This window comes from Rana temporaria, chromosome 6 (genome assembly GCF_905171775.1).
Source record: "Rana temporaria chromosome 6, aRanTem1.1, whole genome shotgun sequence".
Classification (NCBI taxonomy): domain Eukaryota; kingdom Metazoa; phylum Chordata; class Amphibia; order Anura; family Ranidae; genus Rana; species Rana temporaria.
Window position 1 is genome coordinate 46,654,934 of NC_053494.1, and position 27,616 is coordinate 46,682,549.

At 41.2% G+C, this 27,616-nt stretch overlaps 1 protein-coding gene across 1 annotated transcript in view; it reads left to right on the forward strand.

Moving 5' to 3' along the window:
* The window catches only part of ADAP1 (ArfGAP with dual PH domains 1), a 274,571-nt gene extending 247,445 nt beyond the window's left edge, over positions 1–27,126 (forward strand). Inside the window, 5 exon segments of the mRNA XM_040356762.1 lie at positions 9,577–9,660; positions 12,214–12,276; positions 14,530–14,601; positions 15,753–15,981; positions 26,585–27,126. Of these exon segments, the coding sequence (XP_040212696.1) occupies positions 9,577–9,660; positions 12,214–12,276; positions 14,530–14,601; positions 15,753–15,981; positions 26,585–26,613 (477 nt within the window). The 3' untranslated portion in view covers positions 26,614–27,126.
* Positions 27,127–27,616: the final 490 nt, after the last annotated feature.

A 27,616-nucleotide genomic window follows, 5' to 3' on the forward strand; every position in this document is an offset into this window, starting at 1 on the left:
AATATTGAAGGCGGTTGGGCACAGCGAGGCTGGCCAGAAATATGTCTGTAGGATAAACATATACATTGTGCTTGCCCGAGTAGACATGCTTATGTAAATAGTGCAGGAGGGCGCGGGAAGGATACACAGCAAAGGCTGCCTTATCTCAGCAGAAAAGTGGTCAGATGTTTTCAAGCTTGTCTAATTAACCACTTAAGCCCCAGACCATTTTGTTGCTAAATGACCGGGCCACTTTTTGCGATTCGGCACTGCGTCGCTTTAACCACTTCAGCCCCCGGACCATTTTGCTGGTCAATGACAGGCCACTTTTTGTGATTCGGCACCGCGTCGCTTTAACTGACAATTGCGCGGCCGTGCGACGTGGCTCCCAAACAAAATTGGCGTCCTTTTTTTCCCACAAATAGATTTTTTTTTTTGTGGTATTTGATCACCTCTGCAGTTTTTATGCTATAAACAAAAATAGAGCGACAATTTTGAAAAACAATAAATATTTTTTACTTTTTGCTGTAATATATATCGCCCAAAAATATATAAAAAAACTATTTTTTTTTTCCTCAGTTTAGGCCGATACGTATTCATCTACTTATTTTTCGTAAAAAAAATCGCAGTAAGCGTTTATTGATTGGTTTGCGCAAAATAGCGTCTACAAAATGGGGTTAGTTTATTAATATATATTTTTTTTCTAGTAACGGCGGCGATCTGCGTTTTTTTTTTTTTTTTTTTTTTTTATCGGTACTGTGACCTTATGGTGGACACTTCGGACACTTTTGACACATTTTTGGGACCAGTGGCATTTTTATAGCGATCAGTGCTATAAAAATGCATTGATTTACTGTAAAAATGTCACTGGCAGGGAAGGGGTTAAGGGGGGTGAGGAAGGGACTGACTAGGGGAAATGACAGATCGCTGTTCATACATTGTATGAACATGCGATCAGTCATTTCTCCCTCTGACAGGACCGGGAGCTGTGTGTTTAGAACGGAGAGATGTTGTGTTTACTATCTCTCCATGAGACGATTGCGGGTATGCCCGCGGTGATCGTGTCCACGGGACCCGCGGGTGGGCTCACGGAGATCGCCCACAACAACCGCTTCTTAAAGGGGATGTATTTATACGTCCTTTTGCCTGCCCGTACCATGCTGCAGACTTATATTTGTGTGCGGCCGGCAGCCTGAATGTGGTCAGCTAGGATGTGCCTGTTCCTGCTATAGAAATGCTATAGAAATGAGAATTTCACCCAGCCTGTCTGAAAACCAACTCATTAGTTGGCAGTTATCTTAAAGGGGTTGTAAAGGTTTTTTTTTTTTTTTTCTAAATAGGTTATTTTAAGCTAGTGCATTGTTGGTTCACTTACCTCTTCCTTCGATTTCCCTTTTAAATGTTTTTTTCTTTGTCTGAATTTCTCACTTCCTGTTTCTCCTTAGTAAGCTTGCCCCCATCATCCGAGCCGTTCTGCCTGGGGGTTAGTCAGCCAGAACAGTTTACTGAGGAGGAACAGGATGTGAGAAATTCACACAAAGAAAAAAAACATTCCCCACTGTAATATCCACATCTCTCTCACTGTAATATCCACATCTCCCCCACTGTAATATCCACATCTCAGACTGCCCCATACATCAGTCCGCTCACACCCCCCCCCCCCTTCCCCCACCCTGATGTCCTCAGCCAGCCTTTAATAACTCCACTTGAATGTCCTCAGCAAGTCAGCACACACTTTACTCCTTTCCAGACTAGAGTCCTCACTCCCTGCAACTTCACCCCCTCCCTCACTTACCTTGCACAGACTGAAGATCACAGGGAGGCACGGCATTTCTCGTATGAGGGCAGGTGTTGCAAGATGGTGATTGGTTGCTAAGACCGCCCTTCATCCTAGCAGCCAATCACCTTCTTGTTTACCTCCGGCAGCTCCGCCCTCCATCCAGAAATGTCTCGCCTCCCTCTGTCATCTCTGTGTGAGGATTACAGAGACGGCAGGGGGAAGAAAAGGCTGCTAAATGGCGGTACCGCGGTGGGACGCACAGGAGAGTGAGGCGATCCGAATTCGGCCCGTGGTCCACCATTTAGTGCAGTGATCCTTGCTGTCTTCTGGGCTGATCAACTGCCCTTCTGCACAGTAACCACAGGGCAAGAGCACCATTCAGAGACTGCCTTATATTTTGCTCATAAATATAAGCATTTCTCTGATTGGACAAGGTGGAAGTCATGCTGTCACCACCCCCATCTTGCCACCTTGTACAATCCAAGAATGCTTTGAATTCATTGGTAAAATGCTAAGTGTTCTCTAAATGGCACCAGTTCTGAGCAAGTGACGCCCTGTGATTACTATGCAGCACGGCAGGTGTTCGGTACAGGATCCAGAAGACAGCAAGGATCACTGTGGGAACGGTGACTACTGAAGTGATTGGTTTCCACAGGTTAAGCATATGCATACTTACATAGGCCCAAACTATACAAACTAATCTGTAGAAAAAAAAATGGAATTTAGTTTTACCACAATTGGTTGTTCCATATTTGGGCCTAAAGAAATAGTCCAGAAAGGGATGTTTCACCTTCAACACCAGTTTGTTAGGGGGAAAACAGCAGTGATTTGGCAAGGTTTTCTGTCCTGTCCAACTGCTGTTCAACTGCTGAACTTCTGCCGGCATTGTCTACAGGTGCCCCACAGATGTTGGGTTGTTACCCAGTTTGGGCAAAAACACCTGAATCAGAAAATGTCTATAAGAACCTTTTATTTAGAAAGTATAAGCAAAATTTTAAAAGATTACATTTCGGTTATGTATATTCATACACCTATAACAGGTGCGCATCAACTCAAATAAAATCCAAAGAAACAAATTATGTGAATTCCAAGAGTCAGTGAAACAATCAGCCATCCACCAATCCAGTGTAGGTATCTTGAAAAGTCAACCAAACACATCATGCCCTCTGCCACAGGCAACAATGACCTCTTACCAAATGAACTGGATCCCCATAACAGAGATCAAACATGCATGTTCATCAATGACCATCCCGGTGATCTGACGATATGGTTCTGGCTATCGAGATGGTTCCTGTAAGGACCGCGCAGGCGCAATCCTTGCCGACAGAAATCTCCGAACCTCGGCCAGCATCCAGGGCGACGTGGAATTTAGAGGAAAGTGGCCAGTCGGACGGCTCGCTCCGCTCGCTCGGCCTCCTGGCTCTTTTTTTTACATCCTCCATTCCACAGGGATGTTAAGGAACAAGCCTGGATGCCGGCCGAGGTTCGGAGATTTCCGTCGGTAAGGATTGCGCCTGCGCAGTCCTTACAGGAACCATCTTGATAGGGGAACCTAAACGTCAAGTCACCGGCATCCATCAATGGTGAAAGGACCAAGCCAGCCTCGGGCTCCAAGATTGGAGCAGACAGCTTCCATACTCATAGAGGGGAACGGAGGCCACACATAGTGTAAAACCGTCAAATAATTTATTATAAAAAAAAAAAGACCAGTTTTCCAATATGTTTTATAGGTGCAGCTCTGTACACATACTGTTGCACTAAGCGCAAAATAGTTTTTCTTCATTGGTTATGTATATTACATAACAAGTGCCCTGCTGCTTATTTTTGTTTCTAGATAACCAAATGAAAGCAAACATTTTTTTCCAAGATTAATCTGATCTGAGAGAAGGGGGTCTGGGTATGGAAAAAAGTGTGCTGCTCTAGAGCATTGTCGGTGATCACGTGACCAGATAGTACATGGTCTCTTTATCATTACTGTAGGGCAGCTGTACACCAACGTCATCAGATCACAAACCTTAATGCACATCTGGAAACATACATCCAAAAACAGCCACATTGGTCGATGTTCTGTAAGAGATGTAGTTTTTTTTTATGATATAGGTATTTAGTACTGTGAGCAGTCAGAAAATGATGAATGATAAGGGGCAGAGGAGAGATTTTTACTACACAGCCTTGCCTAGGCAAAATTGAGATACCAGGTCATTGCAACATGACAGTGATCGCCACCAGTAGAAAGCTAACGTGTTTCATTTCTAACCCTTTTATTTTGACCTTGGCTGTTTGAAATAGCCTGATAAAAATTCACAGGAAAGAAATATGCATGCACATCCTGCGGAATAGACACGCACATACTGTACATATGGGTATGTAGATACAGAATTACCATTTTTAATAACAGAAGTACGGTAAATATACTTGGTCATGGAAGGCCACACCAGTTTGGGCATATGCTTGCTTCCTGACATCATTTTAGGTTTAAAGGAACACAGGGACTTCCATCTTCACAGAATGCTAGCTGCCAGGCAGGGTCTGAGGTCAGTACTTTCTTGTTAAATTAGTTTATTAAGTTAATAAAGATATATACAATTAACAATAAATAAATACATTAAATGATAACATTAGTTAGGTATGTGTTAAAAATATGGAGTAAACTTGTACACATTTAAAGATTTGTAAACTTACAAAGCCATATTATCGAATAAAGATTGAGGTATATAAGTAATATAAACTGTTACATATTGTAAAAATATCAATATATAATGATATTATTAAATCTAAGTAATTTAGGTATATATAAAGTAACTATGAAAGAATAGTTAATTGGAAAACCGCTAGTTTTAAGAAAGAACTTAGAAATTTATAACTTTAATTTTGTTATAAGTGATTATCAGATATGTATATATTTTGTTACCGTTTTGAGTATAAAATAAAAGGAAAGGACAGAGTACTGAATAAAGAGAGAGAAGAGAAGGAAAATAGAAACAGAGGGAGAGGAGTCGAGGGTAAGGAGGGTCTCCGGGATATCTACAGTATATTGTAAGAAATTTAAATATAAATACTACTGAAAATAAGTCTTCATGCATTGGCACTTAATTTCTTTATTTTTAACAGGGTCTCAATAGGGTATTGTCAAGATGTGTAGGAAAAAAACATGTCATCCAGGGATTCCATATTTTCTCAAAGTTATTTATGGCGTCATTGGTTATGGCTTCTGTTTTTGAGAAGATCATTGCTTGATTAATTCTATTTTTGGTTTCAGAAAACATTAGGCCCCGTACACACGGTTGGTTTGGTCCGATGAGAATGAACCAAAGTTAATTTTCATCGGACCAAACCGACCGTGTGTATAGGCTATCGGTCTGTTTTCCTTCGGTCCAAAATTTTAAAACATGCTTCAAAACCGAACTGATGGACCGCTGCCCCATCGGACCAAACCGATGGTTAGTACAGAAAAGCATCGGTTCAAAACCTGCGCATGCTCAGAATCAAGTCGACGCATGCTTGGAAGCATTGAACTTCGTTTTATTCAGCACGTCGTGTGTTTTACGTCACCGCGTTCTGACCCGATCGGATTTTGGACTTCAGAGGTGAACCAATGAAAACGGTCCATCGGACCATTCTCATCGGTTTTGTCCGACCATGTGTACGGGGCCTTAGTGTAGCAGTTTTCCAAGCTTTGGTAATGGTTTGCTTTGCGGCTGTGGTAATTTGAAGAAGAAGTTTAAGTTGAGTATAGGAAATATGAGCTGGCTTTAAACTTAAAAGTGCAATAGTCGGATCTGGAATGAGGGATTTGTTAAATATTTTAGATAGCATGGGGAATATTATTTTCGCAAAAAAACGTTCCAATTGGACAATCCCAGAAAATATGGAAATGCGTTCCTAGTTCACCACAGCTACGAAAGCAGAATAGGGAATATTGGGGAGCAATTTTCGCGACTTTGACAGGAACCAAGTACCAATGCATGAGCACTTTATAATTTGTTTCCAATGCTATTATATTTTGAGAAGACATTTTCATATTGGTCCAAACTTTTTTCCAGTAAAAAGTATCCATTTGAGATCCAAGTTCATTCTCCCATTTTTCAAAGTATAAAGGTAGTTTTGTGTTAGATGTGGTGTTTAGATGATTATATAACATTGAAATTAGTCCTTTTGAATGAGGATCTTGTTTACATATACGCTCGAGGTCGGTACTTTCTAAGTCATTGACCTGAAATAAGGAATCAAATTCCTTAGTCAGAGTGACCACAGAACTCCTGATCTGTATATTTGTTCTGGGTCAGACACTCAAAGTATTAAAGTAAGTGAGCAAGACAGCCAAACAGCTAGCAATACCCGTTTTCTCAATGTACCCGTTTTTCCCAGGAAGAGTTTAACACTTTCCACCTACTAAGACTGTAATGAACAACAGTTCAACTTTACAGTTCGTAGAAAAGCAAATCTAAAATCACAGAAAAGTTGCTGGGTAGGTGAGTTTCAACAATACGTGCACCTTTATAATTAAATCAAAACCTTTCGCTGTACGTCATACCTGGATATTTCCGTACCAGTAATGCAAAAATAATTGTAATATATCACATCTGGAAGCATTTATAGAAGAACATTTGCTGATGTTAGGGGAACAGAGAAATGCAGGATATGTCTCCTATGTATATTCCTACTGCTTGAGCCCGCTAAGTAATCCTGAGCTAGCCCAGCAAGCATTCACTGAAGGGATGTAGAGGATCAGGCCTTTCATTTACTGGGCACTTTAAAGCACAGAAATGATAGCCTGCTTCAAGCACAGGGCAAGACAAGTATTCTACCACATGTGTACGCAAATTTATATAGAAAAGAAAAAAAGTTGAGGATTGCTGGGATATTAAAATAAAACTAAAAGCTCCTTTATGAAAGTCTAAACAAGTTCCAGGACCAGTCACTATATAATGCATGCACCTCATACATTATAGCGGAACTAACCTCCCTCAATTAACATTGGCTATTTTTAATCCTTGTGCTGCTAGCATTAGTAAAGGAAGTAAATGCTACATGAATCATCTGCCCTTTCTCAAGATCAGGGCCACTGTTAGATATCGTGGGGCCCCACCCCTGGCCTGCTGTCAACCCCACCCCTAACCCTGCTTTAAAACAAAATGCAGCTTTGTCTTCAAGTGCATGCATTAGAAGGGGTAGCAGTTACAAATACAAGTGTAAATGATGCCTAAGGCTTTTTTACTCAAAAAATAGACTGCATCACTAGCCATCAACATAATAACCCCCCCCCCCCCATTTTCAGTGTGCTATATACATAATGCAGAGTTCTGGAGTGTGCTAAAGTGCTAGAGTTCTGGAGTGTGCAGAGTTGAGTAATGCATTAAACAGAGTGCAGAGTTGAGGAGTGTGCCAAGTACAAAGTGCAGAATGTAACGGTGTGCTATGTACAGATTGCAGGGTTGAGGAGTGGATGCACTGCATAAAGAGGGCAGAGTTCAGGAATGCACTACCTACAAGGTGCAGCATGCCGCGTACACACAATCGGAAATTTCCAATGGAAAACGTCAGACTGACTTTTTCCATCGGATATTCCTAGCGTGTGTAGCCCCATCTGAGTTTTTTTCACCGGAAATTCTGATTAATTCCATCGGAGTTTAGATATAAAACATGTTCTATTTTTCTCCAATGGAATTCTGTCGGAATTCCGATGTGATTTGGCCGGGCAAAAGACCGATCGTGTGTACGCGGCATTACTCTTCAACGGGTTTTCCTGCCTATTAGATAAACCTTAGCTCTCTTTCCTGATCATTCTGTATTATACAACCAATAAACAATTCCTGCATTTCATGTACAAAATGTGTTGCATCCAATAGGTTTGGGGCGGAGTCCCTACAGTGACGTAAGCCAGGCCTGAGTTGTGCTACATCATTTATTTATAAAACCAATATAGGAATGCTGTGATTTAATATTCTGCAACAATCTGGCTTTTAATTTCCTGCTGCCATGTCAGACATGTTTGTGCAGCTGTCAGAGAAAGGAGAAATCAGAAGAAATTGGTAATGAATCTGGATGCTTTTTGCCCTTTCATATCAGTTCTAATCGGCATCACAAATCAAAGACAGCATCCAGAGAGCACCTGTTTAGGGTGTAGCCACCGGGAGTTGGCTTTTTGCTATACCAACTCCCCAAATCGTCTCTGGTGCCTGGCACACTAGTGCCACCATGTGGTTTCTCTGTATAATTGTATGTTTCCCCATATAAACTACAACTGTTTTGTTATTATTCACCTGGTATGTACATCAACTCTTGTTTTGTGTTTATTGACCCGTTTTAGTGTTTTTTTTTTTTTTGTTGGCCACATTTCATTGAAGCGGACCTATATTTTGCAGAATACAAAAACGATATGAAAAATGGTGTTTAAAGCCATACGGAATACACATAGCCATGCCTTGGCATTGGTCACATGGCCTCTGCTGAAGGGGCTTGGGGGACCGATATTTAGGCAGAGCAAGCAAATTCTTGGTTCTTTCTGTGCAGTTATTCCATCTTCTGTTTGGGCAGAGAGGCTGACCCTCTGGCAGGGAGAACCTGGAGTGACATTTTCCTTTGTTTTTATGTTTAATGAATCTTACTATTGCTTTTATTAGAAAAATATATAAAAGGTGGCGCAAAGCATATACAATGTATATCATGAACCAAAAACATGAACATATATAACTGCAAAAAAAAAACATATATTGTTGAACATATAGCAAGCTAAAAAGTCCATTAGTGATAGTGTTTCCAACACCAAAAATGCTTTTAAATGAAGCTTCTAGTCCTTCCTTCACAGGTGCTCAATGGAAAGATGACAACTCACCACAGGTGTTTGACCATTTTTTAACCACTTCAGCCCCGGACAATTTGGCTGCTCAATGACCAGGCCATTTTTTGCAATACGGCACTGCATCGCATTAACTGACAATTGCCGAGTCGTGCGACGCTGTACCCAAACAAAGTTGACGTCCTTTTTTTTCCCCACAAAATCAAGCTGTCTTTTGGTGGTATTTGATTATCTCTCCGGTTTTTATTTTTGTAAACAAAAAAAAAGTATACATTTTGAAAAGAAAGCACAATATTTTGTACTTTTTGCTATAATAAATATCCCCCCTTTTTTTAAAAAATGTTTTCCTCAGTTTAGGTCGATATGTTCGTCTACATATTTTTGGTAATAAAAATCACAATAAGTATATATTGATCGGTTTGCGCAAAATGTATAGCGTCTACAAAATAGGGGATCGATTTATGGCATTTTTATTATTATTTTATTTTTACTAGTAATGGCGCTGATCTGCGATTTTTTTTTTTTTTTTTTTTTTTTTTTTCGGGTCTGCGACATTATGGCAGACAGATCGGACACCTTTGACACATTTTTGGGACCATTGACAATTATACAGTGATTAGTGCTATAAAAATGCACTGATTACTGTGTAAATGTCACTGGCAGAAAAGGAGTTAACACTAGGGGGAGCGCTCAAGGGGTTAACTATGTTCCCTTGTGTGTGTTCTAACTGTAGGGGGATGGGACTGACTATATTAAAATTACAGATCGCTGTTCCTAGCTAGTAGGAATTTTACAATCTGCATCTCCTGTCCTCACAGAACTGGCATGTGGGTGTTTACACACACGTCCCTGTTCTGGCTCTCGTGCCGACCTGCCGCAGTATAATGACAGCTACTGGTCGGCAAGCAGTTAAGGTAGATCAAATAGCGCCTTTGGAATAACAAATTTATAGTAAAAATACAGTAAATAAAATGTTACATTAAAAGTATCAATAATTGTTTCATTTGCTTTTAAACAGGAGATTTCGGATTGGTTTAACGCAATACGAGCCGCGCGGTTTCACTACTTACAGGTGGCTTATCCAGGGGCTGGAGATCTCGATGTAAGTGTGCCTGTATAATCCCAAACCATTTCATCTGCTTGCCGAGCTTAGATCATCTCAACTATGCTTCATCAGTGATTTACTCAGTACATGTGTTGTGAAAACTACATTTGCTTATACTGAAGCCTAGTACACACAATGAGATTATCGGACGAATGATTTTTTTTTTTTGCATGCTAGTCTATATAACGAATGCGAATAGGTTACTAAAGTACGAAAATTCTTGTATGGCAGAAAAAAAATTGTTGTAATGTATTTGTATTGTATTTTCAGACGAAAACTGTACTGGTTAAACGATAGTCGTACATTCTGGTATCGTCCAGAAAAAAAAATTGTGTTTGTTCCTTTGAAAGATTTTGGACAACAGCTAAAGATCAGATTATCGTACGATTGCATCGAAAGCGCAAATTTACGTCCCGGTTTCTCATCATGTGTACGAGGCTTTAGTGTGCTCATACAAGCTTGATCAGTGGCTCTCCGAATTCCTCAAGAGCAGCTGCATCTGATTCAATTCGGCCAATGTTCAGCCTGACTCCTTCAAAAAATTGGGTTTACTTTGAAAAATGAAGGGTGAAACATCCTTCTCAATATACACTATACTGTCAAAAGTATTGGGACACGTGCCTTTACACGCACATGAACTTTAATGGCATCCCAGTCTTAGTCCGTGGGGTTTATTATTTCAGCTATAAACACTTCAACTCCACAAGGTTTTGGAGTGTACTGGAAACTAATAAATTGGATTTTGAAGGCACACGATAATATAGTAAGAAAACTAAGTAAATTTATTGTGGGAATGTCATAAAATCGTTACAAACATAAAATCAAAAGAAATCGGGTCGATAACTGGTCCACATAGGCTATTACAATGGTACTACAATTCTAACATAAAAAGCTCAGATACAAAGCATAATTATAAAGTTGACTTGGATATTGTAGAACCAAGTGGTTTTCCAGAGGAGGACTTGCTCTACATGTTGCGCGCTATGAAAAGCGCTTCCTCAGGAGCATAGACATTTCAATAAACAGTTGACCACGTTGGGGGTAGACAACAGTCGGTCTTTTTAACCTAACATTGGCTGTAGTTCACCAAGATACTGATCAAGCCAGTTAGGGGGATAGTATCGTTGGATCAAAAAAGTTGCGGTAAATGATAGGGCAATCAGCTGCTGGTGAGCGAAAGAAGAAGACTCCTATTCCAGGAGTGTGCACGGATGGTCAGGCTGTGGGCTGGGTAGATTAGACCAGATTACCAGTGGACAGGGGGATAAGCCTGACTCACCAGTTGCTAGCTTGTAAATCTCCAATCCAAATGAATGGAGGTAGTATGCAAGCAGTAGCAAACAAAAGATCCTTAAACCCAAAGCCTATTTGCGCAGCCGTGTGAAAATCCCCTGGTTGGTGGAGGACGCCTATTTAGGTTTAGGAGTGTGTCTATGGGATTGTTTGATGCATTTGTGAGGTCAGGCACTGATGTTGGACGAGAAAGCCTGGCTCGCAGTTTCCACTCAAATTCATCCTAAAGGTGTTCTATTGGGTTGAGGTCAGGACTGACTGCAGGACAGTCATGTTCCTCCACCCCAAAATCACTCATCCATGTCATTATGGACCTTGCTTTCTGTAGCACTATAGGCTGTAAATGATTCCTGTAGGTTGCAACCTATGAGGTTTTAGGGTGTATGCCCCAGGTTTAAAGGAGAAGTATGGGAATATTTAAAAAAAAATGTTTATATACTCGCCTTTGATGCTGCAGCCATCCCCTGCCAGCTCAAAGCCTGAGAACTGAGCAATCACATGACCGCTGATCACTCAGTTCTCGATCAGTTATGAGCAGAGAGCGGTGACTGTCAGTTACCGCTCGTTGCTCTGCCCCCCTCTGGAGTGCCGAACTCTAGAGATGAGTGGGCACAGCTGTCTTCAGCTCTCAGCAAAGTGCTTGGAGTCAGTGCCAGCTGTCAGTAAGGCAGCTGGGTGGATCCCGACAGTATGATTTGTATCCTTCAGGAGCCTGGAATGGCTTGGTGACATCAGCCAACAGCAGGCTTTAGCCCACTGTAAGCTGATTCTGGGACACCGGTGAACACAAGTGCATTCCTGTGACCCAGAAGAGAAATATGGCCAAAAAAACTTTGGCCACACTTCTTTTTAAAGAGGTTGTCTCAGTTGTCTTAGTCTATAAAGATAGGATATGGGACATATTTATTTTTTATGTCTAATCATTTACCTACACTCAAAGACAAAAATGAAGTTCCAAAACCAGAAGTTAGAGAAAAGGGATAATACATGAACAGTAACAGAGACTGTCCAACAAATCTGTTTATTACCAAGGATTTGTGACAAACACAAAAGTGTATTATTATTATTATTATTGAAGAGCCTCCTGCTACAGGCCCAGATTGTTGTGGGTGAACCTTGAACCAATCACATGACTTGCAGATATTGAATCATATAAGATAAGATTGCAGACAGTGAGCTAACATTGATATTTTCAGCATGTATTCATATTATCAGTATGCCTGTGATTCATGTTTATGATTTTTCTTCCTTTTTCAGTTGGTGCCAAAGCTGACAAGGAATTTTATGAAAGAAGGTTTTATGGAAAAAACAGGGCCAAAGGTGAGAAATAGGAAAAAAAAAACAATTATGTGCAGGTATAAGAAGAAACAAGACTGCAGTATATGTGGACCTATTCCATAATGCAATGTAAAGACCATTGACTCATAGACATCATAGGATTTCATTTTACTGGAATCAGAGTCATGAAAATGGGTTTCCGCTCTTTGCTTACAATTTTTTTTTGCAATGAAGGTTATCAGCCCTGAAATATCTGAACAAGTCCTAAAATAATTACTGTTTGATTATATTTAGTGGCAGCCGAAGACAATCCAATATATTAATGAAGCAGACCTCATTGGATCAATGTTTAGTAAAGCATTTACAGACTGTGGACTAACCTCAAGAACTTTCTGATTACAAACAGGCATCTTCAGAAGTATCACCATTTGTGCTGGCTTTAAATAGTAGTTAGCCTTTTAAATATTAAGTGCACACAGGGCCATTTGAAGGACTTTGGGGGCCCCAAGCAAAATGGACATGGAATGGAAGTTAGCACTCAGTGTGCTTCCTGTCAGTCCGGCCGGAAACTGAATCTCCTGAAACCGCGCGGTACCCGGCTGGACTGACAGGAGGAAGGAAGAGGAGCTCGACCACGCTACAGGGAAGGGGAAGAAGTGACGAGAGAGGCAGCAGTGCTGCAGCCACCTGAGGCTCTTTATAGAGCGCTCAGGCGGCTGCAGCATTTATAGGAAGCACAGCAAGGGCCCTGCTTGGGGCCCCAAGCAATTGCTTGGTTTGCCTGCCTTGTCGCCACGGGCCTGAGTGCACATTTCACAATATATCAAGGGTACCTGTATAAAAGTATCCCCAAAAGGTTGGGTTATGACCACGCTCCCATTTTCCCACAATCTGCATTTGCAAGCTTGGCGTACGCTGTCAGACGCTGTGCCATGTACAGTGCTGTGAAAAAGTATTTGCCCCTTCCTGATTTTTTTTTTTTTTTGCATATTTCTCACACTTAAATGATTCTGATCATCAAACAAATTTTAATATTGCAAACAGTAAATCCAAGATGGTGTTTTTAAATTATTATTTCATTTATTAAGGGAAAAAAGCTGTTCAACCCTGCCTGGCCCTATGTGAAAAAGTAATTGCCCCCTCCCATGAACTGTGATTACCCACAATTTTTTGGAAAGCTGAGTTAAATTTCATTTGCCAAATCCAGGCCTGATTACTGCCAGACCTGTTGAATCAAGAAATCACATTGCGGCGTGCCCCCGTCTCATACAATCTGCGTCCATAGACGCAGAGTGTATGTCTCGGTCCCGACCCCGGCTGCCGCGTCATTGGATTTGATTGAAAGCAGCGCGAGCCAATGGCTGCGCTATCAATCTATCCAATCAACACAGAGAAGCAGTGGAGAAGAGGATGCCGGGACAAGCCGAGCAGGTGAACGGCTCAGGTAAGTAAAACAGCGAGGCTTTGCCAGGGATGCATTAAGGTGAAAAACACAAACCTTTACAACCCCTTTAATTGGCTTACGTCTAAAGTGGCCCTAGTCTATGCATGTATAAATGTGAGTTAGATTGTAAGCTCCTTGAGGGTAGGGACTGATGTGAATGTACATTGTATATGTAAAATACAGCTCTATACAAGTACCTGAAATAATAATAATAATAGAAGGAGCTCCTATTACATCATATGAACTGAGATTTTTGTATCACAGTTCACACCTGACCAGCTGATTAGGAATATGATCTCCTGTACATAAGCCTGTCTGAGCCAAGGGCGCCTGTTTTCTTTTCTGCAGCTGAAACTGAACTAGTACTATTATGTGACCAATTGCTATGAGAATAATTCTTAGCAAATTTCACCATGTTAGAAACATGACGGCTGCCATTGTCCTTCCCTAGTGAAAATGCCTGGCAGGTATGCCAAACCTTTGACTTTGCTACTTTGAGTTGGTGACCTGTAACAAGCCCACAAACAGACTTCTGAATTTCCATATCAAGTGAAAACTTGTTCCAAGTCAGGGAGTCAACAGCCAGGCAACTAGCATTTCCTAGAGAAGGTCATCAATGGCAGTGCCTGTATTTCTGTAATGACAGGTTTACTTTAACATCACAGCCATGTCTGGGGAATACATTGACAAATGGCCAGATATGACTTGGCTTGCAATTCTCTTTCTGTGATCTGTGCCAAGGAAACACCCTTTGGTGCCTCTTACCACTCAGCACTGTACACCTTCCACTTATCTGCTAATTAGAATCTATCACTCGCAGCTTGTTTCTGATGTGTTCTCTCTGTGTTTAGCATACAGAGGGCTTTAAGAAGAGATGGTTCACCTTGGATGACAGAAGATTAATGTACTTTAAAGATCCTTTGGTAAGAGAGTGTTTTATTAGCGTTTAATGCATCTGACACAGTGGGATGATGAAGGCTGCATTCTCACTGCCTGTTGGGATTTCTACAGAAAGTTCTTGTTACAAAAATGTTATTCATGCTGATCTGAAATAATACCCCTCTAAAGATTGGACATTTTGTTTAAAGTGGTAGTAAACTTTTGTATATTTTTACCTACAGGCAGTGGCGGCTGGTGCTAAATATATTGTGGGGGGGGGGGGGGGTAAACTAACACCATTACCTTTGGAGTAAGGGGGAATGAAGAAATGTGTCCTGAAACCCGATTGGCCAGGGAGTCCTATGACTGACAGCCCAGATTTTAACCATATTGCTGGTCAAAGACGACAGCACTTTTTGCGATTCGGCACTGCGTCGCTTTAACTGACAATTGCGCGGTCGTGCGACGTGGCTCCCAAACAAAGTTGGCGTCCTTTTTTCCCCACAAATAGAGCTTTCTTTTGGTGGTATTTGATCACCTCTGCGGTTTTTAGTTTTTGCGCTATTTGAGCGACAATTTTGAAAAAAATGAATATTTTTTGCTATAATAAATATCCCCCAAAAATATATAAAAAAATCGCAATAAGCGTTTATTGATTGGTTTGCGTTTACAAAATAGGGGGTATTTTTATAGCATTTTTATTAATATTTTTTTTTACTAGTAATGGCGGGGATCAGAGATTTTTTTGCGGTACTGCGACATTATGGCGGACACTTCGGACACTTTTGACAAATTTTTGGGACCATTGGCATTTTTTTAGCGATCAGTGCTATAAAAATGCATTGATTACTATAAAAATGCCACTGGCAGTGAAGGGGTTAACACTAGGGGGCGGGGAAGGTGTTAGGTATGTTCCCTGGGTGTGTTCTAACTGTAGGGGGGGTGGACTCACTAGGGGAAATGACTGATCTTCTGTTCATACATTGTATGAACAGAAGATCAGCTTTTCTCTCCCTGACAGGACTGGGAGCTGTGTGTTTACACACACAGCTCCCGCTCCTCGCTCTGTAACGAGCGATCGCGTGTGCGCGGCGGCGATCGCCCCTGCCGGGCACGAGTACCTCTGCTGGCATAATATTTGTGTTACTGGTCCCCCTCATAGTGTAAGCAGTAACTTGCAATCTTCCTGTCTTAGGATGCATTCGCTAGAGGAGAGGTTTTTATAGGGAGCACAGAAAACCGCTATAAAGTAGAAGAGGGACTTCCACCCACCATACAAGGAAATCACTGGCAGTACGGAATCACAATAACGACTCCAGACAGAAAGTTCCTTTTTGCTTGTGAAACAGATACTGACCGTTCTGAGTGGATTGCAGCCTTTCAGAAAGTTCTCAGTAAGCCAATGCTTCCACAGGAATATGCAGGTAAGAATAAACACTTACAGAAGTATTGATTGCAATGCCATATGAACTCTGTGGGTCCCAGATGTTGAGATTATGTAATCATGATTAAATTGTCATAATCCTGATCCTCAGCATTATTTTTGGGGACACATTTATGAAGCATTCTCACTGTGACGAACCCTCATCCTCAACAGGACTATGTCCTATGCTTCCTCTGTCCAGAACCAGATGTGGGCGTGTGTTATGTTAATTTTATGTGACCCCACGTAAATGACGATGCGTCGTCCATGAAAGTATCCCAGTGCGCATGCTCCAAATTAACCTGCAAGAAGCCAATGCTTTCGACGTGAACGTAAATGAAGCCCAGCCCTATTCGCGAACGACTTACACAAACGGCGTAAAATTTTCAAAATTCAACGCGGGAACGACGTCCATACTTAACATTGGTACGCCTCATATAGCAGGGGTAACTTTACGGCGGGAAAAGCCTAACGTAAACGGTGTATCTGTACTGCGTCAGCCGGGCGTTCGTGAATTCGCGTATCTAGCTGATTTACATATTTCTAGGCGTAAATCAGCGTACACGCCCCTAGTGGCCAGCGTAAATATGCAGTTAAGATACGACGGCGTAAGAGACTTACGCCAGTCGGATCCAATACAAATCTATGCGTAACTGATTCTAAGAATCAGGCGCATAGATACGACCGCTCAGACTCAGAGTTACGCCGGCGTATCTGGAGATACGCCGGCGTAACTCGTTTGAGAATCCGGGCCAAAGTTTCCAGAGTTCTTCAAGGTAAGCCGAGTTGCACAAACCCCCCACCCAAAGTGACTCGTGTCACACTCACATCGGGGGGTTACTGGAAGAATCCAATTCCCAGATTGTCTACAATGCTGAACCAGGTTGCAGCCCAAGATTCATTTATCTAGTGTGTCAAGTTTAGCCATTTATTTTGAGAACAAGGTAGTTGAGCATGTAAGGCATGAAACTGTGCCATTGCTATATCCGAATGGTTCCTCCAAGTGGTGTAGTAAGAGTGACTTTGGATTTCACAGGTTATATTTGGCTGAATGACTCAATACCCGCAAGTCCTTAGCTAGGGCTGTCCTTGGTATGTGCTTATAGGAAACCTGTCATAAAATAAATACACTGCAATTGCTTTCCTCTCCGTTTCAAAAATTCTAGTAACCTGGTTGCCATACTGAGCTTCTTGGCTTATGTTTTTAGACAGAGACCTAGAATAAAATACATACAAGTACTTATGGCTTTTCCCCAACATTCTATCAAGAGAATTTTATATCAAATTTATTGTGTTTGTAGCATCTGAAAAATACTGATGACATGGAACCAGTTCATTTGAAGTGCAACTCCATATTTGTTGAGAAAGAAAACCCAAACAATACAATGCCCTCTGGGGCCTTGAAAAAGTATTCATACCCCTTGAAATTTTCCACATTTTGCAATGTTACAACCAAAAATGTAAATAAATATATTTTATTGGAATTTCATGTGATAGACCAACACAACGTGGCACATAATTGTGAAGTGGAATGAAAATTTATAAATGGTTTTCATTTTTTTTGCAAATAAATATGTGAAAAGTGTGGGGGCATTTTTATTCAGCCCCCGGAGTCAATACTTTGTAGAACCGCCTTTTTCTGCAATTACAGCTGCAATTATTTTTGGGGATGTTTCTACCAGCTTTGCATATCTAGAAAGTGAATTTGTTGCCCATTCTTCTTTGCAAAATAGCTCAAGCTCTGTCAGATTGGACGGAGAGTGTCTGTGAACAGCAATTTTCAGGTCTTGCCACAGATTCTCATTTGGATTTAGGTCTGGACTTGGACTGGGCCATTCTAACACATGAATATGCTTTGATCTAAACCATTCCATTGTAGCTCTGGCTGTATGTTTAGGGTCGTTGTCCTGCTGGAAGGTGATTCTCCACCCCAGTCTCAAGTCTTTTGCAGACTCTAATGCCACATACACACGATCGGTTTGTCTGATGAAAGCGGTCTGATGGACTGTTTTCATCAGACGAACTGATCGTGTGTGGGCCCCATCGTTTTTTTATCCATCGGTTAAAAAACTAGGAACTTGTTTTAAAATCATCTGATGGTTAAAAAAGCGAAAGAAAAAAACGATCGTCAGTGCCGTCCATCGGTTAAAAATCCATGCATGCTCAGAATCAAGTCGACGCATGCTCGGAAGCATTGAACTGCATTTTTCTCTGCACGTTGTTGTGTTTTACGTCACCGCGTTCTGACACGATTGTTTTTTTAACCAATGGTGTGTAGGCAAGACTGATGAAAGTCAGCTTCATCGGATATCTGATGAAAAAATCCATCAGACTGTTTTCATCGGATGAACCGATCGTGTGTACAGGGCATAACAGGTTTTCTTCTAGGATTGCCCTGTATTTGGCTCCATCCATCTTCCCATCAACTCTGACCAGCTCCCCTGTCTTTGCTGAAAAAAGCATCCCCACAACACGATGCTGCCACCACTATGTTTCACAGTGGGGATGCTGTGTTCAGGGTGATGTACAGTGCAGTGTTACTTTCGTAGACTAAAAAATATAGTTTTATATATATATTTTTTTTTCAAGTTACCGGTACTTCTGCTTGTCAAAAAGCAGTATTGTTGTTTGTTTATGAAACTTGTTTTTATTTAAAAAGACGTTATATATCACAATGGCTAAATCTGTGTCTGTAGTGCATGTTCAAACCTTAAAGCAGAGGTCCGCCGTAAAAAATGTTTTTAAAAACCAGAAGCTACAAATACTGCAGTTGCTGACTTTTAATATTAGGACACTTACCAGGCCTGGAGTCCAGTGATGTTGGCAGCAGAAGACGAGCGATTGCTCGTCTCTCGGCTGCCCCCACCGCCATCATGGTTGAGGGAATCAGGAAGTGAAGCGTTGCGGCTTCACTTCCCGGTTCCCTACTGCTCATGCGCGAGCAGCGCTGCGCGTCTTTCACTGGTCACCGTTGTGTTCTGGGAGCCATGTGTTTCCCAGAACACAACGGGGGGAGACGGGAAGTGACGCACTACCCACAGACTGTATGCACGGAAGTGGGTGCAAATACCTGTCTTAGACAGGTATCTGCACCCCCCTCCCCCTGAAAGGTGCCAAATGTGACACCGGAGGGAGGGAGGGTTCCGATGAGTAGAAGTTACACTTTAGGGTAGAGCTCCGCTTTTAATACTAGAGTTGCACCAATACCGACATTGGTATCAGTATCGGTGCCAATACTAAGCATTTGCACGAGTATCGGCACTCGTGCAAATGTGCCCATACCTGAAACCTTGAGGTTTGGCTCTTTCATCTGTCGGTGGGATTCCCCCACTAACAGAGGAAATGTATACAAAAAAATGGAGGCAATCATAGGTTGTTAATCAGCGGGGCCGCCGCGTCCTTAACAACCAATGACATTTCAGCTGTCAGTATTATTTCCCTTCCCCGCAGTGGACCCGCCCCCTAACACGCTGGGTCTGCTTTTTGTGTCCTCCGGGCGATGTGCTTCTCCTCGGGCTTCTCTGCGGGTGACAGATCTGCTTGGATCCCAAATACCCCTCTTGCCCTCCCCCTCCCTTCCTGCATATACAAACCATAATAACTCCCTCCCCCTCTCCACCCTAAACAATAACACCCCTCCCCACCCTAAACAGGAACACCCCTCCCCACCTCTCCATCCTAATCAATAACCCCCTCCCTACCAAAAAATGCTAGTTATAAAAATGTAAGTTTAAAAAAATTTAAAAATAGGTTTTAGGTAATTGGTATCGGCGAGTACTTGAGGAAAAGTATCAGTACTCGTACTCGGTCTTAAAAAACGTAACACCATAAATAATAACATCTTATTAGATTTTTACTCCAGGAGTATACAATGAGTTTGTAAATTCTAAAGAAATGCTTAAATAATGCATGAAAATGTGACAAACCCAGATTTTAGCTGACTAAAATGTACTGGAGATTTTAGTCAACTAAAACTAAAACAATTCAGATGAGTAAAATATGACTAAAACTAAAATGGGTGGGAAAAAGGGGTTTAAGACTTTATATGAGGCAATGAGTGGTAGGTTCATTATGTTAAAACAGAAAGAGGAGGTTTGTTGGGACTTTATATGAAGCACAGGCGTGCGCTGGTCGGCAAGTGGCTAACTCAATAATGTTGATGATGAATTACAATGACATTTTATGAAACTATTATTATTATTATACTGTGAATTATGTTGTCATTATGGACAATAAATTGTGAAGATATTACTGTTGCTTATCATGTTATTTTATTATTCTAAGTATAAATTGTTTCAAATTCATTAACATGTGATTGCTCATTTAATACTTTTAGCTGTGCTTCATATAAAGTCCCAACAACCCTCCTCTTTCTGTTAAAACTAAAAGGGCATTTTAGTCAAAAGACTAATACAACTAAAACTAAAATTTAAATTTTCCGTCAAGACTAAAACAAAATCGAAATTTGATGTCAAAATTAACACTGCCGCTGTGTTGGTTTTCAACCACACATAGTGTTTTGCTTTTAGGCCAAAAAGTTAATTTTGGTATCATCTGACCAGAGCACTTTCTTCCACATATTTTCTGTGTTCTATTACTTGTTATGAACTTGTTATGGCTTTCTTTCAACAATGCCTTTTTTCTTGCCTCTCTTCCATAAAGTCCGGATTTGTGGAGTGCACGACTATTAGTTGTCCTTTGAATAGATTCTCCCCCATTTGACCTGTGGATCTCTGCAGCTCCTCCATGGTCCTCTTGGCTACTTCTCTGATTAATGCTTTTCTTGCCCGGCCTGTCGGTTTAGGTGTTACGGCCATATCTTGGTAGGTTTGCAGTTGTGCTATACTCTTTCCATTTTCAGATGGTGTGTTCCTTGCCCTTCATAATGCTGTTAGGGCACTAAGGTTCTCTAACAAACCTCTGAGGGCTTCACAGAACAGCTATATTGATACTGAGATTAAATAACACACAGGTGGACTCTATTTACTAATTCCCGTATTTATCGGTGTATAACACGCACTTTTTCCCTTAATATCAGGGGGAAATCCTGGGTGCGTGTTATATGCTGATCCCCGCTGTCTCTGAGGGGAAGAGGAGTGAGCGCTGCCGATATACACATAGCCGAGTGTACTGTGTACTCGGCTCCGCTCGCAGTCACACCCAGTCCCACCATTGGACCTGTATAATGTCCATCATATGAGCCTGGGCAAGGGGCTGAAAGAGGAGCCGAATACAGCCGAGTACACAGGACATCCGGTTCTGTCTATCTCTGCGCCGCGGCGGTAATTTAAACGTTTAAGGTGCAAGGACACTGGGCAAGGTGACATGGACACTGGGCAAGGCTGCAATGACACTGGGCAGGGCTGCAGATGGACACTGATCATTCTGCAACGATGGACAAGGCTGCAGATGGACACTGATAAGTCTGCATTGATGGGCATTTAAATGTAAGTTTTTATCCTTAAACTTCCCTTCTAAAAGTTTGTTTTCCTTAAAATTCCCTCCTAAACTTGGGGTGCGTGTTATACGTCGACGCGTGTTATACACCGATAAATACAGTAGGTGACTTCTGAAGGCAATTGGTTCCACTAGATTTTAGTTAGGGATATCAGAGTAAAGGGGGCTGAATACAAATACATGCCACACTTTTCAGATATTTATATAAAACAAAAAATGAAAATCCATTTATCGTTTTCCTTCCATTTCACAATTATTGCCACTTTGTGTTGGTCTATCACATAAAAACCCAATAAAATACATTTACGTTTTTGGCTGTAACATGACAAAATGTGGAAATATTTCAAGGGGTATGAATACTTTTTTAAGTCACTGTATATGCATTGTGAATATTTTAGTAAACTGTTGTAGATTTATACCTTTATTCTGAAGAAATGTTTGTTTCATGATGTCAAACTGATTTCTGAATGGACTTTTGTTATAGAGGAAGCCTTATGTCTTGTTTCATTAGAAGATGCCTACAATTTAACTGTGCAAATTCTTAACAAAAACAGTTAATCACACAAGCAATACATTATATATCTTACTTGTACAGTGCAGGACTCGAGCAGATTATTTATACATCATGGCTTATGTCTACCTTCAGGTGATTGGACACCGGTAAAGCTTTTGAGGATACACCCCTAGGGCGCCTCCCTATAAACCTATCACACTTCATGAGTCCTCAGTTTTGTGCCAGTGTCTGAAGATGGTTGACCTTTTCTCCTTCACAGAGAATATCACCCTTAGCTTAAACAGTTTGTTTTCTTTATAATTGTATCTTCAATTTTCTCAATCAACTGTCTTCACATACCAATATAGAAGCAAGTGTATCTGGATTTGTACAACCTTGGTAAAACCTTGGGAACAGTTCCTGTTCATTGTTGCAGGCCAATATTTACTCTGCTGAGGCCAACACAACACTCAACCTCATAGTGACGATTTATCCTGTGCATTGGAGCAAGAGCCAGCTCTATCACCAGCCTCAGCATCTAATTCTAGCCTATCCGACTAAAGCAGAATTCTCCATCTGTGTCGCATTTCCTCGGTCAGATTATGGCCTTAATACTGTCATCTTCGTCCAGGGCCTAAAAATGTCATGCCTCTTCCCCCTACTACGGTTTCTGAACTTGAGTTGGATCCTGATATACTGGTCCTGAAGGGCGCAGATATAGATGGGAATAAAAAGGTTATTGAGGCAGTATTGGAGGAAGCTGCAGACATTTTTTCTTCCCCAGAATTTTACTATATTGAAGCTTCACTCAACATGCTTCCTAATGTTAATAAGCTCATTGCCTCTATGCACAAAAGCCTTGTGCATCTTGACTCTCCTTTGTTTCGCCATGCCCCTATGGGTACAAACAGACCTGGAAAACCTGCAAAACATTCCCTGTTCATGCACAGATAGAATCTGCTGTAGAAGACAAACCCATAAAGGATTTTCACTCTTCCCAAAATATTTAAGAAAACGCTCTTAAAAGATCCCTTTTCTTTTGTAGGCCCAGCTTTGCAACTAGACCTCGCTGCAATTTCAGTTTGTCGAACTGCAGTTAACTGGACTAGGACAATGAACCACCAACATGACCCTGTATTTCAGGATCTTGCTGAGCTAGAGCAATTACAGTAATTGCCTTCATCTTTTTTTGTGAATGTCCTAGTAAATTTCATGAGACAAATCTCCCTAATGGTTCTAATTTCCATTCACGTGTACAGAATCTTATGGCTTAAAAGCTGAAGCTGCCTGAAAAAGTTGTTCTACACATATGCCCTACCAAGGAAAACATCTATTTCATGAGGCACTTGACCAATTCATTAAAGGGATAACTGTTGGGAAGGTTTTACTTTTACAGTGGAAGGATCCGAAATCCCCCTCCTCTGGAGCCCCTAGCTCCTCCAAACACAGAGCACCTGTTTGCTCTAACCAGGCTTCAACTTCAAAACCTAGGTTTAGCCCTTCCTTTTAGTTCAAGGTTTGGTCCACAACGATTCCCTTAAGCACTCCTCAGAAATGAAATGGCACCCACACTCCTAAGAGTGCGAGACGTCTGTTCAAGTTTGCATGTCGATCAATTGGTGGTTTGAAAAGGGTACAAAATAGAGTTCAAAACACCACCCCATCACTGTTTTCTTCAAGGACAGTTAGCATTTGCAGAATGCTCTGAACCATCTTTTGTCTCAATGGAGTCGGTGTGCCAATACCACCATAAGACAGGTTCAAAGGACTCTACTCAAACTTGGTCACGTGTACCAATGCCCAATAGGGGTATTTGTCTTATTCTGGACTTAAAATCTCTAAAAAAAAATCCTTCAAATTCAAAAATGCAAGGTCAGTAATTTCTTCACTGAGACTAAATCTTTTCACCAACTGACTACAGCTGCAGCTAGGTAATCAGTTGTAGCTGGTTGGCTGGATCCACTGGTGAAGGGACTTTCTACACATTGTGACATGCCTGTTTCTCTACTAGACTTGAGTGCAGTTACTGTTTTTTATTTTGCTCCACTGAATAGTTATACTATGCCAGGGATATGCAATTAGCGGGCCTCCAGCTGTTGCAAAACTACAAGTTCCATCATGCCTCTGACTCTGGGTGTCATGCTTGTGGCTGTCAGAGTCTTGCTATGCCTCATGGGAATCGTAGTTCTGCAACAGCTGGAGGTCCGCTAATTGCATATCCCCGTACTATGCTATGAGTTTTCTCCCTTAGTTATTTGCAGATTTCCTAAGCCTAGCACAAGGAGGTAGCTAGAGATAATATTCAGTATTTAACAACTAGCTACATCTCCAGGGCTTGTTTTTATTATTTCCTTCACTACGTTTATGCTCTCAATATGATATAGGGTTACTCTCATTTATATAATATCGAGTCGTTTCATTATTACTTCTGCCAAAACACAAATTTCATTCATTTGCAACACTGTTACTTTTTTCTGCCATTATGGTTTCATGGAATGCTTCCACATGCTCTCAGTGGTCAGTAACAGCATTTTCCTGTTTTTTGTGTTTTGCATGTTTCCATTTACCTACCTCATCAATGCTTTCTGCACCTTGCACTGGCAGATAATCTCTTACAGATTGTCACATTACCCTCTGACCACTTTCTTTTCCAAAGTGCTCACAGGTCTCTCCTTGCTCTTTTAATAACTCAGGGTATCCAAGTCATAGGCTAGATTCAGATAGACAATTCTGATTCTCTCAAGGTCGTTGGCCAGATTATCAATTTCACTAAATCTGCTTTCCAGGAGTTGTTTTGTCTGGAATACTTGGATCTGGTTCTGGACGCATCCCAAGCAAAATTGGTTCTCCCATAAAATAAAGTTCTACCTCTAGGAGCATATGCTCAAAAATTGAGATCCCATTCTTGGAGTTTAATGGTTAAATGGCGGCTTCCTTCAAGGCAGTACCATTTGCCCAATTTCATTCAAAAACTCCAGCTAAACAACTTTATGACCTGGAAAAAGCATGCTCCTTTTCTTGATTTGCCTATGCTACTGTCCAACCATGCAAGGAATTCACAGTCTTGGTGGATCACCACCCTAACCGTAACAGTGAAAAAGTCCTTCTTTCCTTATAATTGTATGTTCATCACAACAGATGAAAGTCTTTTAAGCTGGGGATAAGTATTCCAATTCCTGACAGTCCAAGGAGCATGGTCACTTGGGGAAATCAAGCTCTCCATCATCAACTTGCAACTCAGAGCAGTTCAGCTAACTGTAGCAGTGGACCCCTCTTCTAAAGGGACACCCAATCAGGATGCAGTCAGAAAATTCCATGACTGTGGCCTACATCAACCATTAGGGGGCACCAGGAATCTGTCTGTCTTCAAGGAAGCAAACCAGATAATATCATGGACAGAAGCTACTGTCTAGTGATTTCTCTGGTCCACATAATAGAAGTGGACTATTGGAAAGAGAATTCTCTCAGCTGCCATTGCCTGGATCAAGTGGAATGGGCCCTTCATGCAGAGGTCTTCAACCTGATATGCCAAAAGTAGAAGACTCAAGACGTGAACATCCTAGCCTTCAGTTTCAACCAACAAACTATCTCTTTGTTACCAGAACCGAGGATCCTCTACCTTTAGCCTCAGATGCCTTGATAATCTACTGGTCTCAATTCAGGCCAATTTACACCTTTCCCCCAGTGCATATCCTACCTTATGTGCTGAAGAAAATAGGGCAAGAGAGGAAAATGGTGATCCTAATTGTACAAAACTGACCCAAAAGAACATGCTACATAGACACTCTTGGTTGGGTCTTCTGGCCCTTGTTTTTTGGGTCTGCTGAAACAGTTCTGTTTGGCTCATTATTGTCTACCCTTCCTATTCATTGCTTGGGGATGTTCCATGGTGTTTGAATAGTCCGCCTGTGTCCATACTATACGATTATGATAAGAGGAATTTTGACTTACTTTTAAATACCATATATTTGGTACAGTACAGGACACAGGCCATCCTCCCTTATTTTCCTTTATTTACTCTGCATTGCTTGCTACAAAACTGAGGACTCAGAGTGGGGTATGGTTATAGTGGAGGCACCCTCTCTACAGTCTACAGAATTAAATCAAAAGGTAATTTTAATAACACTAAATTGAAAAACTACCATTTTTAAAACAAGGTGGTAGTTGGAGTGTCAGCATTGGTAGGGTGGGGGTGAGTTGTTTGTTTGGCTACAGACCTATTTTAAGGTGAATTTGTGCTTTGTTTTTGCTGGGCAAAGCAACATGTTTAATTTCAGCCCCTGCAGGAGCTTAGACCACTCCATTCAGCAACTGAACCAAGGGAAAGAAGACTTTTCTAAACTCTAAGTAGTCTCCTACCCCATGTGAGAGTGCTGAATGAATGAATGGCCAATTATTAAGTACAAGCACTGTCACATGGGAGAAATGGGAGTAAGTGACATGCTTCCTCATACTCAAAAATTTAAATCTCTCAGGCACTAAGTAGAACAGCAGGGAGTATGAACAGAGGATAAATACAAAAGCAGACATTTTAGGGAGCTTTTTTCCTATAATGGGATAGCGGAGAGCAAAGTGATTCTGCTGCTGTAGGCAGTTGTGTATACTTAGGGGATGTGATTTGGGACTCCCTTTAACTACAAATCTTTTTTTCCAGTGGAAGCCCACTTCAAGCATAAACCATAGCACAGAGGGTTCCTACAACTGTTTACAAGTGCACAAGATTTATGGCAGAGCAAAAATATATCTACAAGGTGAAGAGACTATTAAAAGGGAAGAATGGGAACCCCACTGTGATATACTGGGAGCAGCTCTGCCCAACAAGTTCTGCTTTCCACTACAGTTCATCCAAGGACTGAGCATGCCAGCGTAATGTCTGTCTATGTGTTTCGTGCCATATCCATCCTCAGCAGTGGCCTCAGTGGAAGAGATTTATGAAGTTTATCCAGTAACTGAGGGGGAAATTCATTTATTACACAGCATCCAGATGGTGCATTATCCAAGGATCATGATAAATTTCAACTGAATCTTTTTTAATGAAGTGTAGAAACTTGTCTATAATCAACATTCCCTGAGTGACTTTTTCTTTTCTCGTGTGAATGAATATTTCACTGAAAAATTACCCCATCTTCCATAATATGGGCATAATTGTAATTCTGATTAAACCACTAAACCGTAAGGTCTCTGGCTATTTAAGAAGATGCGTTCTAAATTATAATTCAGTTGTAGACTGGAACAATGGATCTCTAAATATACTCATCACTTATTTTTACTTTCCTGGCTCTGATGCAAATCAACAGCCTTCTGGCTCCTACCATTATGTGTGTGCCATTCCGTCCATTTGTCAAGAAGATAGGCAACTTGGCCAAGCACAGAAGAGAGCTGAGTTTTGGGATTTTTGCACCACCAGTATCACTTGTTACACATGCACACATGGAATTTAGAGTACTCTGTCAAATATTTTAAGTGCTTCTGTGCCCAATGGACATTAAGGAATTTACACATTGTTAACAAGCAGTCAAAATAAGTCATCACCCACCTCTCTAGCTGCTTGTACTGTGAAGTAGTTAATTCTCAATGATCAAAACAAAGACTATAAAGTTTGGTTTGATCCCATTTCTAACAGCTCAGATACACCTGCTGTGTGTTTATATCAGAGGGCTGGCAGGCTGCAAAGATTCTAGTGCAA